Below are 19,353 nucleotides of genomic sequence, written 5' to 3'. Positions count from 1 at the left end.
AGATATTCCAGTGCATTTTATCGAGTGTGGCAGTGAATACTAAACGTCTATTTCCCTGCTGCAGAATGGAATAAATGAGGTGCTAGGTCATTAATTTCAGCTGCGCTCACCCACATGCAATAGTGTGTGTTCAAACATCAGCGTCTCCTGATTGTATACTGAGGTAGAGGCAGTGACAATAAATCAGTGAATTCACCAGTGAGCAAGAAAACAGTTTAGACAACAGCCCAATGGAGCTTGCGATAATTGACAGATGAGCTTTGTCCCTTCCACCACAGCGGCTTCGGCCCACAGATTATGTGGGAATGGGTGGGGGATGGATGGAGGGTCACAGGACAGAGATGAGGGTGATATGTCAGTTATGGATTCGGGTGACTTATGGAGTCAGGCTTTCTCTGCCGTGCCCTTTAAATCACAGTTATTCTGTCTTCACTGCGCTAACAATTCTCCACGCGGCGCTAAATATGAATTTACAGTGCCAGGCCAATCATTCAAATTTAGTGAAATCGCTCACAAACACATCTGGCCATGTGTGCAACAAACACAAGATGGATTCACGGCAGCTCATTGGACGGGAATTCGGGCGGGACGTTTCTCCGAACATATTTTTTTAAATCTGGTTTGGATGATTAATAGGCTCGATAAACACCCAGTACACAAGTAAAACAGAGTGATGGAAGCTGTCAGAAAATTAATTACTATCATTTGTAATTTAATTGTGGAGCGAATCACATTCAAACAAACAAATGCTGGAAAGGAAAGCTCACACGAGTGTGAATCATAAATACTTCCAGCGCATATCTTCCACGGTTCTGAATTATGACTTTTTGGCGTGTTTTCCTCTTCCTGTGAGGGGCATTTATCTTAATAAACATTTCCACTGGCTCCGTCACATGATCATTATAATGCAATCAGGGTTCATTGTGCGCAGATCAGTTTCGCCTTCAGCATGACAAGTTGCTCAACATCTGCCAGGACTAGTGTCTCAGCTTCTGAGCAAACTGAGGAACCTCTTGACATGAGCGGAGCCATCCATATCAACCCAAGCAGAGAGGAGAAACTCGAGGACCCAGCATCGATCCTGCTGTAAAAATATCCAAACCATATGGCCTGCCTGTTTCCTCATAAATTACAATGATAAAGTCCTGAGTTTCGAAACTACGAAAGCCACACCGACCTGCGCTAAACTCTTGGCACGACTAAAAGCACACGAGAAATACTAGCCCGCATCTCCGATGTCCCAAGCACACGTCACAAATCACTCACCGGTATGAATAATGCTCTGACTGCATTAGCAATCACTTTCGGGCCTGATTAGAAAATGAGCATGAGGTTTCCATTTGCGTGATATATTCTCTGTCAGTCCGCTGCAGCGGGCCAGCGGCGCTGGGAAGCCGACCAAAGTCACAGGTACCGCAAGTATGTTATTGGAACTGGGCTGCGTCGATTGGCCGGGCCTCGTGTCCTTGTCCGTCACTCTGGCACTTTCTCAGTACAGCATGAGGTATCACTTAGCACTCACACGTATGCTGAGAGTGTTTGTGTAAATAGATGACTCAGAAATGCAATCAGAGCTCCAAAAAGCTTAAAACACCTCGTGAGCTGCAACTCCTTTCCTCACACAGATACAGAGCAACGTTAACCCTTTAAAGCTTCTGTGTTCAAGCCTGTTTAGATCATTAAAACCTGCCCCCAGAGTAGCAGCAGATTGTGCACGATCATGTTGGGCACAGTAAATCCTGTGTGTCCAATCATTATCCTGCCTTTATTAAGAATGCAGTAGGGGTGTGCCATATCGTATCGTTTTCACGATAATATCCCCAATATTTTGTAATATCGTAAACGATATTATAACCCTAAAATATCCCTAATTATCACATCAGGGTGCTATTTTTCAGCAAAAGATAAATTCACACTGTTTCCCATTATATATCATATATCAGTATCATGACATTCTGGATCACTGACTTCTGTTACAAATATGCTAAAATTTGATAAAACATCTTATTTTTTAACATCTCTAGTAGGGGTGTGCATATCATATTGTATGCAATTATAAACTTTTATTTTATTTTGTTGTATTTTGTTGTTATGTTGCCAAGTATGAGTATCATTATCGCAGAAATAGCAGGAAATATCATGATATTATTTTAGGGCCATATCGCCAACCCCTAAGATGCACATATATGCTCATTATTTATTTTATTTACATATACTGCTAGTAAAAAAGGAAATTGCCACACCCAAACAAAAATAAATATCCACAATTTTACTTTTCTTTTTATTAGATCATTTTCAATATATGCTAAACTTACACATATGCAGGCTGGAGTTCTATATTACATATAGTACAAGTCAAAAGTTTGGACACACCTTAATTTTAGTGGGTTTTCATGATTTTAAAATGTTCTACACTGTAGATTTATACTAAACTTATCCAAACTATGAGGAAAAACATATGGAATTATTTAGTAAACCAAAAAAGTGAAACAAGCCAGAATATGTTTTATATTTTACATTCTTCAAAGTAGCACCTCTTGCTTAGATGACAGCTTTGTACATCTTGCCTGGATTTTCAGCTCAGTCAGCTTTATGATGTAGAGTGTCCTGGAATATGAGCTTTCAGTTAACAGCTGTGCTGAACTCCTCAAGGGTTAATTACTTGAATTTCTTGTCTCTTAATGTGTTTGAGAGCATCAGTTGTAAAGTGTATAGGTAGAGTTGGTAGTATACAGTGAATAGACCTATTTAAGTAATATTCTAATCCATCCTCAAGTGTAGCTGCAAAGACCATCAAAAACATTATAATGAAACTGGCTATAATCAGGACCGCCCCAGGGAAGGAAGAACAAGAGTTACCTCTGTTGCACCAGCCTCAGAAAGATAACAAGATAACAGCAGCCTAGATAGTACACGTTATTTAGGTCTTTTTACACTTTTTTAAGTTCACTACATGCTTTTGTGTTCCTTCGTAGTTTGGATGACTTCAGTATTCATTTAAAAGTAAAAAAAAAAAAAATATATATATATATATATATATATATATATATATATATATATATATATATATATATATATCAACTCTACCTATACACTTTACATCAACTCTACCTATACACTTTACATCTTCTCATTTAATATTTATATTTAAAAAAAAAAAAAAAAAAAAAAATATATATATATATATATATATATATATATATATATATATATATATATATATATATATATATATATATTTTTTTTTTTTTTTTTTTTTTAAATATAAATATTAAATGAGAAGATGTGTCCACACTTTTGACTGGTGCTGAATATATGTCAGATGATTTGGTGCCTGGAACACAGCTCATACCAACAAAGCTCTTTTTTTTAAAACAGGATATAAATTGTAGGAAAATTATGGGAAAATTGTTTTCTTTAACAATAATCAAATGTATTTGTATAGCACTTTTTTACAACTGATGTCACAAAGCAGCTTATTATATATATTAAAATATACTGTTATTATAAATATACCAATATATTGTTAATACAAAGCTTAACCATAACACTGTTGAGTACAGTTTCCCTGGTGCTATTAATTTTTACAGAAATAATTGACAGAAAAAATGTATTACTGCTACTTTACATATTTTTTTATATTGGAGTTAACCTTTATATTAGCAGGAAAAATCATTAAAACCACGAAGGTTTATTTTTTATTAGTTACATATAGCAAAAAACAACCTTAAGCTGAATTTAATGTAATTTAGCCTTAAGAGTAACTAATTACTTTATTTAATATTAACTATTAAAATGAAAAAAGAGTTTTCTGGAGTTTTATCCCTCTCTCATGAGCGGCAGCTGCGGCTAACTGAAGCTAGTGCCAGTAATAGCTGCACAAGCTTTAACACATCCAGCTGGCCTGCAGAGAAGTGTCCAGAGCAAATAATCCTCACACTGAGGCCTTGTGCTTGCAGTTTATTCATTTACTGTTGTTGATTATGATGCATGCGGATCATTTATGATTATTACAGTTTAGCATGTGAGTCTGGGGTCGTTTCAGGGCAGACGTCTGCTTATATTTAACATTACAGATTCCAAACACAACTAAACACACAGACGTGAAACTTCAAATTAGAAATGTGAGATCTGAGGAGTTAGAACTGCACAATAATGTCTGTACTGTGAACATGGGTGGGTTCTGTAGCTAAAGCCTGGTGATATGACCTCAAATCAATATCATGATTATTCAAACATTTTAGCTTGAGTATAATTAGCTCGGTTTGTGTCACTTCATTATTTCATACAATGGCAGTTTCACAGTGTATAACAGTATTTTTATTAATTTATTGGTAACACTTTCTATGAATGTCATCTTTATTAGATGCTATAACCACATTCATAACATATTATAATGCATTCATAAGGCATTATAAACATGGCTATAAATATTTATAAAAATGCATAACCCATTATAGCCATATTTGTTAAGCATTATGACCTGTGATCATAATACATTATAAGCTGTGTTTATAATATATATGCTAAAATAGTATATCTCTATCATTAATAATCTAGTCCAACAATGAAAGTCTGGCACTTTATTTAGAGCACACAGTTATAATATAGACCTGTTATAATACATTATAATTGACTATAAATAATATTATATTCAAGACAAGAATAATTTATGAGTTGTTAAAAATATATTTATAGGATTATTGAGGGTGTGTTTATTAGTTGGAAGCTTTTTTAGTCATAATACAGTCTGCAAGCAGGGACTGAGTTTTTATAACATGTTATAAACACAGCTATTAATGCATTATAATCACAGTTCATGATGCATAATAAACATGGCTATAATGAGTTACATATTTTTTTATAAAATAATATAATTTGTTTATAATGCCTTATGAATGCATTATAATGTGTTATGAGTATGTTTATATAGTCTTATAAAGATGACATTCATAGAAAGTTTTTTTCGCATAACTGAACCTTTACAATGTTCATCACTTATTCTATTTTTAAGGGTAAAAAGAATATAAAAAGTTTAGTAACACTTCCTAGAAATCCTGAATTCATACTGCATTATAAATGCATCCATTTACAATGCCTCATTATATCTGTTCATAAGAACATTGTTCATACTGATATGGCATAAAGAAGAGTTTTTATGAAGAGCTTTGCTGATATAAGTACTTATGAGTTATTATACAAGCTTATGATGGTCATTAGAAGGTATTATATGTATTTCATTCAATAACTACTTCAGAACCAGTTTCTCTGATTTTGCTATTTATAGGTAACAGTTATATGTTTGAGTGAAATGAACATTGTTATTTTATTCTATAAACAAACTACAGTCAACATTTCTCACAAATTCCAAATAAAAATATTGTCATTTAAAGCATTTATTTGCAGAAAATGAGAAATAAAGATGCAGAGCTTTCAGACCTCAAATAATGCATATTCATAAAGTTTTAAGAGGTCAGAAATCAATATTTGGGGGAATAAACCGGGTTTTAAATGTTCTCCTCCACCAGTCTTTCACACTGCTTTTGCTTTTGTGGTTTGATAGCTTGTGATTATCCATTTTCTTCTTGATTATATTCCAGAGGTTTTCAATTTGGTAAAATTAAAGAAACTCATTATTTTTAAGTGGTCTCTTATTTTTTTTCCCAGAGCTGTAAATTGATTCAGAATGCATTTCAAAGTGTTACCAAAAGTTTAGATTTTATCATGTATAAAATAAGGCTGTAAGCAATATAGAGTTTGCTTTACTAAACACTATATTAAGTAATAAGTGTGCAAAACAAGGTATTAAGGAAACCATTTTCATTTTCATATTTAATTAAAAGAATAGCTGTTATTTATTGCAATCCCTGGGAAAAAATATATATATAAATATATTTAATACTGATAATTCCTAATATATTGCTAAGCTCACTGATAACAGAAAACAGGCTCAGAATGTATAAATATATAAATTAGGTAAACACTAAAACTGATAGGGGGTCTATGGCAGGCAGTAGAGTGCAAAGTGCTTTTTTGTGATGTTTCTAAATTATGTAGTGCTAAATTTTGTTCTGCGCTTTATTTACTGCTAAAAGTATTGCAGTTTTATAAAAAAACAGAACAGCTTTAAAAATCTATATGCAAATGAATAGAAAAAAAAATCCAAAATTGCAAAGATTATGTAAGCTAGAGCTTCTGAATCTTGGATTTAAATAAAATTTGATTTATTGCCCAGTCCTATTCATAGCTATGACAAACCATATTATTAACATAAAAAGGTTTAAGCTTATCTACAGTATCAGACAAAATAAATATTTTAAATAGATCACAAAGAAGATGAACAGTAGAGGAAAATAAATTCAGGCCTGCACATTTTATAGATAATAAGGTGCAGATGTGTTGTTTCAAAGCCTCACTCTTAACCTCTTCATCTACAAACGTCAATAACAAACACTTTACCAGCAGCTTAAACATCAAACCTGGAGTCTAGTCCTATGAGATTGTTTTTTTTTTTTTGCACTATTGCACGTTTCCAAAGTGCATTCCGTGCCTCTTTAATTTGACTTTAACATGCCTTATTAACCTGCCCTCATCAAGAGGAAATATCACAGGCTTTCATATTCAAATGGCAGCAGCGGTGAAAACAAATACCTTAAACGAAATAAAAATAAACACCATGCCTTCCTGACAGCGCCACCTTTCTCTTGAAAAGTTGCTCCACTTTCAAGAGGAGTCTCTCACGACTGGCTCTTCAGAGACTCATTCCACTACATCAAACAGCAGAGCACCAGATCAGGAGAGAAGAAGAAGAAGAAGAAGAAGAAGAAGAAGAAAAAAACACACAATGGTGTCAATGACATCCTCAAATCCGACACAAACAGAATTATTCAGCGGATGCAGAGGCTTTCTATAGGAGTAATGACACTGAGGGAAGGGGAAGGCATCTCAAAGCAGTTTAGAGATGGCAAAGCAGAGTTCAGCAGTTGAAGCTGTCAGGCAAGTTAAGTCTGTCCTGCTGTTTTAATCTGTGCTCTGAAGGGAGAGCGAGGGAGAGAGAGGGAGAGAGGGAGAGAGGAAGAGCGAGAGAGGTGCACTCCAGCCTCAGTGACAAACAGGACTGCTCTGGCAGCCTCACCAAAGAATTCGATCCCATCTCTCCCCCTCTTCCTTTCTCTCCTTCTTTCTTTCTCTCTCTTGCTCGCTCTCTCTCTTTCGCTCGCTCTCGCGTTCTGCAGTGAAGAATGGCCAGAATGGCCTGGCTCTTCCTCTATCCCTGCCATTAATCTCCATCTCCAGACTAATGGATATTCATGCTCCTTTGCCAGAGAAGTCCTGGGAGGCCCACTGGATCTCCTCTGACAGAAATCATATCATATCATCTCGCTACGACCGAGGAAACAAAAGCTGTCTTCACAAAGAAAAAGGCCAAAAAACAGCCCACAGTCTGTCCGCCTGTCAGAGACGGGACTTAAAGGGCCCGTATTATAGAACACCAAACACTCCTTACTTTTATATAATAAAATACCTGGATCTAGTATATAAATACTGTTTGTAATGCATCATTCACTTCCTAGTCCCTATAGGTAATCTAGTCTGTAATAATGGCACATTTGCCTAGCGTATGTATACAGCTCTGGAAAAAATAAAGAGACCACTCATTTGTTGAATCAATTTATCTGATTTTGCTATTTATAGGTATACATTTGAGTAAAATGAACATTGTTATTTTATTCTTTAAACTACGGACAACATTTCTCCCAAATTCCAAATAAAAATATTATCATTTAGAGCATTTATTTGAAGAAAATGAGAAATGGTTGAAAAAAAAAAAGATGCAGAGCTTTCAGACCTCAAATAATGCAAAGAAAACAAGTTCAAATTCATAAAGTTTTAAGAGTTCAGAAATCAATATTTGGTGGAATAACCCTGATTTTTAATCACAGTTTTCATGCATCTTGGCATGTTCTCCTCCACCAGTCTTACACACTGCTTTTGGATACATTTATGCCACTCCTGGTGCAAAAATTCAAGCAGTTCAGCTTGGTTCGATGGCTTGTGATCATCCATCTTCCTCTTGATTATATTCCAGAGGTTTTCATTTTGGTAAAATAATATATATATATATATATATATATATATATATATATATATATATATATATATATATATATATATATATATATATATATATATATATTTTTTTTTTTTTTTTTTTTTTTTACCCAGAATATCTTACAGGAAATTTGAATGATTTTACACAGGTCAGTGGAGGTAGTGTTAGGAGTGTAGTCAAAAAAACTAAAAACTAAAGGCCTCAAAATACAGTACATATTGTGCAGATTCTCCTGTATTCAGTAAACAATAGGGGTGTGACGAGACACTAATACTACGAGACGAGACGAGACCCGATACTGGGTTCATGAGAACGAGACGAGAAAACCTCAAAAATGAAAAACGCAAACTTAACAGACTAAATAAGATATTTCACTTCTCTGCGTTCAGAGTATATTAATAAGAAACTCTCTGTCTCGTTTTCCCTTAATATAAAACAAAATCAGATGAGTCTTAATTATTTTAATTTATTTATTTTTTTAAATTTATTTATTTTTTTACAAGATGTCTAAGACCCGCCCAGAACGTGTCCACAACCCACTTTTGGGTACCGACCCACCAGCTGAGAATCGCTGTTTTAAATCATATAAATACAGTGTTGTAGCCCAACAAATAATCGTAAGATGTGCTAACATTACTGACGTTGCTCAGGCTCTCATTTCAAAATATTGTACAGTATATATATATATATATATATATAAAAGTATATAAACGATGATGTCTGTCTGTCTTCACCCTCGGCTTTGACTTTGACTGTTACTGCAAGTGTCCTTCACAATGTCCCACAGACGGTGACCCCTTTTACAGTAATTGATCAGTGATGCAGAGCACTGAAGATATCTAAAGCAGATGTATGTGAAACTACATCAAATGACAAAGTCTGGGCAGTTTTTTTTTTTTTTTTTTTGTTCTGCTCGCACAACTTTCCATCCATTATTTCTTGGCACCGCATCTGAGCAGAGACACAAGGTGTAAATCTGCAAGTTGATATAAACTGGCATGATGGCTATTTATTTTTTATGGGAGCTCATTATTTTTCTGCAGTTGAAATTATAGGTGTGTTTTACACACGGGCTTTAATGGCCACAAAAACACCCCTAAGTCATTAGTGAAGGATCCTAAACACTTCATCAGTGTATAAACTGGAAAACGCCTCTGGATCTGAGTTCTGTCATAGAGGAAATATCTGACCAACACCTTTCCGTCTCCTGTATCACTGAACTGAAAACATATGTATCAACAGCAGCAGAGAATAATAAACATGAATGCAGCGGAACAGAGGGTTTTATGTAGCGTTCATTCCCAGACATCTCATTATTTAAACATTTTACAACAATTTAAACTGAATCACTTGAATTTTTAGTTTTTTTAAGCGACTGATCAATCAACAAAGCATGGCCTTATTAACCCTACAAAAAAAGACTAAGTGGAACCAAAACACTGAGAAAAAACGAATATTGGCCAAAATGGAAGCCACCATCTTATTTGTGCTCGCATAGTAGAAGAAAACTGAAGCCAGAAGCAAAGCCATGTGACCCCATGTGAACCCCACCCATATATCGCTTAGTGTGATGTCCTCTGACTACACTGAAAAAAAATCCATTGGCAAAAACTAGATAAAATATATGCAAATTGAGACGAAATGCTTAAATTAAGCAAAACAATCTGCCAATGGGGTGAGCAAATTTTTCTTAGTAAGTATAGTATTTTAGTATCTTAGTATTTTTTTTCACAAAAATTCAAAATGAGTGAAATAAGCTTAAATCAAGCAAAAATCCCTTATTTCTTGGCTTAAATTTGTACACAGAAATCAGAATAACTTGACTAGTAACTTTTTGCGCTTACTAACTTTTTGTTAGTAAGACAAAAAATATTATCAGAGGATAAAAAGATGTATTGCCTTGAAATCAGAATCAGATCATTTCACTTGCTAAGATGAATTTTTGCACTGTAAACCTGACTTCCATCAAAGACAAGAAAATGCAATTACCACACCATGACTGCTCAACCAAGTTTTGAAGTACAGTACCAGTCAAAAGTTTGCACACACCTCTTCTCATTCAATGTATTTTCTTTCTTTTTATGATTTATTTACATTCTAAATGTAATTATACAACTATAAAGCTATATAGGAACACATGCTAAATTGTGTTGAGCAAACCGAAATGTTTTATACTTTAGATTGTTCTAAGTACAACATTTAGCTATGAGGACAGATCTGCACACTCTTGGTATTTTAATCTCAGTGTCTTCATAAGAGAGAGTCACCTGGAATCGTTTCTTAGCGTCTTGACGGGAAGGAGTTCCTGGAGGTGCTGAATAATAGTTCCCAAATCACCCATCTCAGTTCGGTTTGGGTCAGGGGATTAAGGAGTCCAAACCCTTTTTTATTTACTACATAATTCCCTATGTGTCCCTTAATAGTTTTGATGTCTTTAATAATCTACAATGTAGAAAATAATGAAATAACGAAACAATGCGAACAATATTTTGACTAGTATTGCACAACAGTACAAAGTTATTTATTGCCTATAAATGTGTAAGTGTTCCCAATATCAAATGATTTAGGGTTAGTCTGGGTTAGTTTTGTGTCATTTTGTTGTGTTTTGCACAATGTAAAATACTCACAGAACCATATAAAATTGATAGCTTGTGAATGTATATACACTGCCTGGCCCCAAAAAAATCCCCAAAACGTCACACACTCTAATATTTCATTGGACCGTCCTTAGCTTTGATTGGTTTAGACATTTACTGTGACATTGTTTCAATAAGCTTCTGTAATGTTACAAGATTTCAATCCAGTGTTGCATTCATTTTCCACCAAGATCTTGCAGCAGCATTGATGGTGGAAGAGTCTGACCACTGCACAAAGCTTCTCCAGGACAACCCGAAAGATTCTCAATGACTCAATGATTAAGGTCTGGACTCTGCGGTGAACAATCCATGTGTGAAAATGATGATCTCATGCTCCCTGAACCCTGAACTCTTTCACAATTCCAGCCCCATGAATCCTGACAGTGTCATCTTGGAATATGCTCAGTGCTATCAGGGAAGAAAAAAATCATTGATGGAATAACCTGGTCTATATTCAGTATATTCAGGTAGTCAGCTGACCTCATTCTTCAGCACATACTGTTGCTGAACCTAGACCTCAGTTTGCCAACAGCTGTAAATCAACTAAATCACCTAATTATTAACAAATAAGTAGCTTAAAACATGGGGGTTGCAAATTAGATTAGATTGCAGAAGCGATTTAACACATTTGCCAAAATTATACTAGCGTTTTTTCCACTTTAATGTAATATATTATCGTTTTCTTTCTGCTCTGTTTACTTACATGGGATTTGGCAGGACTAACAGTAAACTGCAATCAGCGACCAAAGGCATTCACTTTTCAATCAATGCTATCCAGTCAGATCTTATGTACACACACACTCTATAAAGCAAAGGCATAGCCAAACAGCATGTCTGACTTCAGCCTTATAAAAGTGTCTCAAAGGCAAGAGGATGAAGACTGAACAAGCAGATGATGAGAACAGGACTTTTCATGTTGGGATCCATTAAGACGTGTTAAACACATAAAAAAGCTACAGAAACACACAAAAACTAAACGCTACCAGACAGGCACTAGTTAAGAATCAATCGTGCCAAGGGCTTAAAAAAAAAAAGCTTGTGGGCAGTGCGTATCCATCAGGCTTTGTTATGAGGACATCATACCATCCACACCAAAGCAGATTTATCTCAATTATACAAAGGCTCAGGCCCAGATATCTCTGTCTGTGACGGTCTGTCAAAGCTAGCTTTTGAGCTCAATGTCATCAGAGCGGATCCAGACGTGGGTAAATGAGTGATGCACGCTCGCCAGATGCAAGTTAATGGAGGATAGGGGGGACTAGCAGCAGGTGTAAATCTCCCCCTGTCCTGCTGAGCTTTAAAAATCAGTGCTTAGCACCCACAGCTCCGTCATCTGGCCTCTCCCAGCCTCGGCGACAGCCCATTTGTCATCATTTTCACTTTTTTGGCAAAAAAAAAATGGAATGTTCTAATGGAGCGCTGTGAACGGTCCCAGATGTTTATTTGTTGTACTGCAAACTGTAAAACAGTTTACTCTTCAGATACGCTCCCCTTTCGGGAGCCGGCTAAATCAGCCGCGCCGTAATGAAAGCAAAACTGCGGGCGTAAAAAAAGTGCCGGGGTCCCCGGGGTGTCTTCAGTTCAGATTTTCGCTTTGAAGGCTGCCTGCCTCTAGGGGGTCGACGAAGAGTTGTGCGGCATTTAAAATACATACATACACATATACATACACAACACAGCTGGAGCGTGGCCTGATGTAACAGCATTTAAATGCATTGCGGGCTCTAATATATAGTGTAGTATATATGCAGGAGTGGAGTTTCACTCTGCCTGTTTTAAATGGCCTCTGCTTCTCTGCTTTAGCCACTAAGGAGGAGATAAATGACGGTCAGATCAGACGTTCTTAATGCCGGGAGCTCTAAAGTAGTATTTATTGCCTTAAAATGTTCCACAGCGCTGTGTTCTGTTATTAATGAAGTATTGGGGTGGATGTGAATATACTTTTCACTATTGTTCTAACTAAATCTAACATGCTACATTAAATCGTGAAAAAGGTTCTCCACAGGTTACAGCGCTATGGTTGCACGGTTTTCAGTATTCATTTGCTTCTGTTGATTTACAGTTTGAAGTTGCGTGTGCTCGCTCCTGCTTTGGCGCTGGAATAAGAAGCTCACGTTTAGAAAGATGGCTGCTTCTGCTTGTGGAGAGAAATAAAGAAAGAAAGAAAGAAAGAAAGGAAGAAAGAGAGAGCGACTCTGGGTTCTCCAGCCAGACAGGCTGCTTTAAAGCTGCTCAGAGCTGACAGCAGTGCTGCTTCCCGCGGCCACCCTCGCAGATGGCGGCCGCCGCCGTCCCCTCCGTGTCACGCCTGCTCTGCCACATGGCCTCTCTGCCTCTTTCTTCCTCCACGTCCAGCTCCTCCAGCCTCCTCTAAGCCTCCCCTGTCCACTCACTGTGTGTCCACTCTCCAATTCCACACAAACGCAAGAGACAAGGGTCTCATATCCCAAAGCCAAGACTTCCTGCAGTCCTCTTCGCTGCGTGTCAGCCGGGGCCAGCACACAGCCAGGCCAGTCCTTCTGTTTCGCCTCCAGAGAGCTCCTGCCTGCCGTGATTACCCGTGGCACCTTGGCTCCGGGGCCTCGGCACAGGTGACATTAATTGTAGCGATACCGGGAGACGGTAAAGAGGCTTTCTGCCGGAGACAGCCCGCTGTCAGACATGCCGCTAATTCCGCCCGCCAGCGCAATACCTGCATCTAACGTACAGCATGCCTGACAGGACTTAGGGCCCGCACCTATAGGGGAAGCGCATGCACAGCGATAAATAAGCACGTAATTACATCATGTGATGATTCCCAAGTAGCCTGTGAATTATTGCCAATGCATACAAATAGCCTGCATCCTCCTGACACAGTCCTGGAGGTGAACTGCATCTTTTAGTGTCATGGCTATTCTATTAAAGCTTTTTTCACGGCGCAGCCAAAGGTGTGCGAAAATAAAGAGTTACAGTGTCGGAGCTGATGCATTAAGCAAATAGAATAGGCAATAAGTCAAGATAAATAAAAACGGCGCGATAACGGCCCGGGAATAAAAGGGAGGCGAAGGACAAAGATGAGGGCCCGTGTTATCTAACGCCGCAGTACAGTATCGTAAAAATAACGAATGGAGAGTGTCAGCGCGCCGAAATCTAAGAGGGGGAAAAAATATTTCATATGTCAGCTCCGCTCACCTTTTAATGGACTATTCTCAAGCAACATGATTTTGACAAAGCGCTGGGCTTTCCTCTACATCACTTGAGAGGTGCGGGTCAGCCTTTGTGAAATAGATCTGTCCTTGGTGGGGGGTGGGGGGGGGGATGGAGGGGGCTCGCCGCTGACCTCGCATGAAAGCAGCAGTGACAGCACTGAGGCCGCACCGTGAAAGGCCGGCTTGGGAATTGAAACAGCGTTTGAGAATAAAAAGCAACTCTGTCCGTTAGTGAGGAGAACACTTCAGACTGTTTAAAATGGTAACGCTGCATGATCTTAGATCTCAGGGTAAGTTAACGGAGGTAAAAGTGGATTTGTTTCAAATCTGAAAACATTACATTAGTTATAATTAGCTATACGTATATTATAAAAACTGAACCTTCAGGAGAAGGATGATAATTATATCTTGCTAAACATATATCACAATATGCTAAATCAATAATGAATCAGAATTTACATGTAAAATGTATATACAGCACTGGACAAAAATAAGAGACCACCTAAAAATGATGATTTTCTTTGATTTGACCAAATTGAAAACCTCCGGAATATGATCAAGAGGAAGACAGATGATCACAATGAATCAAACCAAACTGAACTGCTTGAATTTTTGCACCAGGAGTGAGTAGCATAAAATTATCCAAAAGCAGTGTGTAAGACTGGTGGAGGAGAACATGCCAAGATAAATGAAAACTGTGATTAAAAAACAGGGTTATTCCACCAAATTGATTTCTGAACTCTTAAATCTTAAATCTTTATCTGCATTATTTGAGGTCTGAAAGCTCTGCATCTTTTGTGTTATTTTAGCCATTTCTCATTTTCTACAAAAAATGCTCTAAATGACAATATTTTTATTTGGAATTTGTGAGAAATGTTGTCTGTAGTTTATAGAATAAAACAACAATCTTCATTTTACTCAAACATATACCCCTAAATAGCAAAATCTGAGAATCTGATGCAAAAACGGAAGTGGCCTCTTCATTATTTTAAAGCTCTATATATATATATATATATATATATATATATATATATATATATATATATATATATATATATATATATATAGTGAATAATCTAACTATTTTGAATACTTCTAAGAAAATTAGTTACTTTTTTTTTTGCTTTCATTTCCCGTTTAAATTCCATGTTATTATATATGTGTCCTAATATTTCACCAGAGGAGGATGGGTCCATCTTTACATATTAGCCTTGACAATACATGTGATAGTACAAGGTAGATGTGAGCCCTGGTTCCTCCCCGCTTCCTCCTCCAGCTCTGAGGGAGGTTTTCATTACTGGGGGTTCTGTGTTTTACGTTCAATGTTTTTTCTGATAGTCTGTTCTGCTACCACATTTCTGTAAAGCTGCTTAGTGATCATTTAAAAAAGCTGTATATAAATAAATTTGATTGGATTTGTGCTCACACATTATAATTAATGCGTTCGGCTACTTTAGGTAGCACTCATTGCTAATGCACACATACAGCTTCTAGTCCTTTCTAGTCCCTATAGAAAAGCACTAGAATGAATAGAACTCTCTGGAACAGATAAATGTGAACCTTTTGGAACCATACCTAATTCCAGGTGTGGGCTAGAAGGGTATAAAGTCCCCCAGCATTCTCTGGAATGATGGTGCTCCATCCAATACTCACTGAATGCAATCTAATTATATTAGCAATGCTTAAAAAATCTAGCAGAGTAAATAAGTAGGTGCTACAATACGTTTTCAATTGTGCACTAATATGTCATAATGCATTTACAACTATACATTATTCTTGGGGGGATAGGGTTGAATGTGGCTATATTACTAAAAGTATCTCCATACAAATAAAAAGGGTCATTCAATGAGTGAACAAACTATAAGTATTAGATTTTTTAAAGAGTAATTTAAGTCAGAAAAGAAAGCTACAGATACAGTATGTACAGTATGCAGGCAGACATGGTTGTAAACAAATACACTTATTATGTATTGAGATATGGTGCTCATAGTAGTATACTAGAACACACATACTACCCCATTTGTTCATTATTTGTTTTGTTAAGGCTATCACACAATAAAATGTACATGTTAACATTATAGCTACATGAATTAGCAATACTGATAACAAGCATACAAATGTACTGAGTGTAGTAGCCATTGCATTTTAATGTAAGTCTTAATCGTTAATTATTCATCCAAGAGAAGATAAGAGTTCAAGCAATGATGTTTTATAGAATAATATGATTTCCAGGTTCAGTATGTCAGAAACTGCAGTATGTAACTTTGGTGAAGCAGCCTGTGGGAGATCTTTCTCAACTCTTTGCATGTGCACCAACACAGAATTATGTGGTGCAGGATTAGACTACAGAGATGAAGATTAATCAAACCTTTTGGTAACACTTTCTATGAATGTCATCTCTATTAGACTCTATAAACATACTCATAACACGTTATAATGCATTCATAAGGCATTATAAACGTGGCTATATATATATTTATAAAAATGTAATGTAAAAATTCATCAAAGCCATGTTTATTATGCATCATGAACTGTGATTATAATGCATTAATAGCTGTGTTTATAACATGTTTTACATCAATACCAAGAAACTCAGTCCAGTGTGCAGACTGTATCATGACTAAAAAAGCTCAATAATCCTATAAATATTTTTATAGTTTTAACCATTCATAAGTTATTCTTGTCTTGAATATAATATTAGTTATAGTCAATTATAATGTATTATAACAGGTCTTTGTGCGCTCTAAGTAAAGTGCCAGACTTTATATAGTTATAAGACTATATACTGTATATATTATAAGCACAGCTTATAATGTATTGTGATAATAGATCATAATGCTTAATAAACACGGCTATAATGGGTTATGTATTTTTATAAATATTTATAGCCATGTTTATAATGCCTTATGAATACATTATAATATGTTATGAATGTGGTTATAGTGTCTAATAAAGATGACATTCATAGAAAGTGTTACCGATTCTTCACAATCACACAGATTTATCTGAACTATCTTTATTCTCTATTTGAAGCATCTTCATTTTTAAGTATTTTTTGTGGGGTTTTTTTAAAGCATGCTAAAAATATAAGAAATAAATAATATAGAAATATATAGCACAATATATATATAAAAATAGATAATGATTTAAACTATTACATTAGGCGGGGAAATTATATCTCGCTAACTGAAATAATGTAAAAGCTATTCAATATATCTAGAACTGTCCCTATTTTAATTTTATGTTTCAGATTTGTCTATTATTTAAAGATCCAGTTTAAAGATTATTTAATTACTGAGGTAATAAGTAGTTGATTTAATCACAGGCAAATGTACTTCCGCATTAATGTAGTGCGAGGAAAATATTTATAGTGTTTTGCAGGCTGTGCTAGCTATTCTCTCACTCTTACAGGCTATTAAAATAAACAGAAATATTCAAAATGGCCAAATGACATAGATAACACATGATAAATATTGTATGGTCTTATGCAATGTTACATTAGCGGCACAAAAATGACTTTTAACATGGAGCAATAAAGACACAGCACTTACAGGGCTGTTATTTTGTTTTCTTGACAAAGTGATCTGGGATGCTTGTGAATCAAGTGCTTGTGAACAGCAGAAAAATCTATATCTGCAGCCCAAACCACACACTACTATACTTTACTGTACTTTAAAAACTATTACCAGCACTTCTGGTGAGTTATTTTAACACTATTTAGTGTGGTAGTTTGCAGTTTGCAACACAGACCCTCTGTTCTGTGAACACTGAAAATTCACATTATGCAAATTGATGCATTTTTATAATATGTGATGTCAGTTACATTAATGAGCTGCTTCATCTTAAATATCTAATATATAATATCTAATACTGCTTACTTTGATATTGTTGATGGATTATTTTTCTTATTTGTACACATTGTACTAGTTTATCTAGTTTTAACTAGTTCTAGATTATTATTTTATTAATAAAAAAGATTACATTGCCACATAATTTAGCTTTTTACATGATCTCATAAACTCATTCATTGTACTAGTTTATGTAGTTTTGCCTTTTCATCATATTTGTTTAAATCTATTTATTTATACACATTTTACTAGTTTTTTCTAGTTTTTACAAGATTTAGGTTATTATTTCATCAATAAAAAATTATGTTGGCACATCATTTAGATTTTTACAAGAAACAGGTTTAAAACAACTTATGTGTTCACATTTTACTGGTTTATGTAGTTTTTTGTTTTCTTGTTTTAGGCGTACTAGTTGTCATTTAATCAATAAAAATGTTGCTATTGTCAGATAATTTAGCTTTTTAGGTTTGAAAAAACGTATGTGTTCACAGTTTACTGGTTTAAGATAAGGCTTACAGAAAAAATGTTATTGTCAGATATTTCAGCTGTTTACAAGAAATGGGTTTGAAACCACTTATGTGTTCACATTTTACTGGTTTATGTAGTTATTTTCTAGTTTAAGGCTTACTGGTTGTCTTTTAATCAATAAAAATGTTGTTATTGACGGATAATTTAGCTTTTTACAAGAAACGGTTTTGAAACAACTTATTTGTTCACATTTTACTTATTTATGTCAGTTTTTATCTAGTTTTAGGCGTACTAGTTGTCATTTAATCAATAAAAATGTTGCTATTGTCAGACAATTTAGCTTTTTAGGTTTGACAAAACGTATAAATTCACATTTTACTGGTTTAAGATTTGATAAAATAATCCTTTATTAATCCCACAATAGGGAAATTTGCTATTATGTAATTTTTGTCTAGTTTTAGGCTTACTAGTTGTCATTTAATCAATAAAAATTTTGTTATTGAAGGATAATTTAGCTTTTTACAAGAAATGGGTTTGAAACAACGTATGTGTTCACATTTTACTGGTTTTTGTAGTTATTTTCTAGTTTTAGGCTTACTAGTTGTCATTTAATCAATACAAATATTGTTATTGACAGATAATATAGCTTTTTACAAGAAATGGGTTTGAAACAACGTATGTGTTCACATTTTACTGGTTTATGTAGGGTTTTTTTTTTTCATTTTTTTTTCATTTAATCAGTACAGATCTTTGTTATTGCCACATCATTTTGCATTTTTTTTTTACAATAAATATGTTTGAAACTAACACAATTATCGGTCAGTATGATAAGATATTTATGAATGTCTTCCTTAGATTTTTTTTGTTTTTTTTTTGGTGGTATGAACACAGTTAAAGGGGGAATTGAGAAATGTACCTTTTTCTGTTTACACTGACCTTGTCTACACAGAAGGTCAAACCCTACCTTTATGATTCTTGGCATCTCTGGTGCCTCTGGGTAGAGGGGTGTAGGGCGTGGAGGTGACTTCTCCTCTGACATCACTGGGATCCTACAGGACGACAGGACGAAAGGAGGCGTGCATTAGCTGCGTGTGTTAATG

At 35.3% G+C, this 19,353-nt stretch overlaps 1 protein-coding gene across 1 annotated transcript in view; it reads right to left on the bottom strand.

Annotated features, from left to right (window-relative positions):
* lrmda (leucine rich melanocyte differentiation associated) overlaps positions 1-19,353 on the bottom strand; it is a 453,479-nt gene that overhangs the window by 38,238 nt on the left and 395,888 nt on the right. Inside the window, exon 6 of the mRNA XM_049481105.1 lies at positions 19,218-19,302. Within this exon, the coding sequence (XP_049337062.1) occupies positions 19,218-19,302 (85 nt within the window). The remainder of the gene's footprint in view (positions 1-19,217; positions 19,303-19,353) is intronic.

This window comes from Astyanax mexicanus, chromosome 7 (genome assembly GCF_023375975.1).
Source record: "Astyanax mexicanus isolate ESR-SI-001 chromosome 7, AstMex3_surface, whole genome shotgun sequence".
Classification (NCBI taxonomy): Eukaryota; Metazoa; Chordata; class Actinopteri; order Characiformes; family Acestrorhamphidae; genus Astyanax; species Astyanax mexicanus.
Note: the sequence above shows the minus strand (reverse complement) of the source record. Positions and strands in the feature narration are given on the sequence as shown.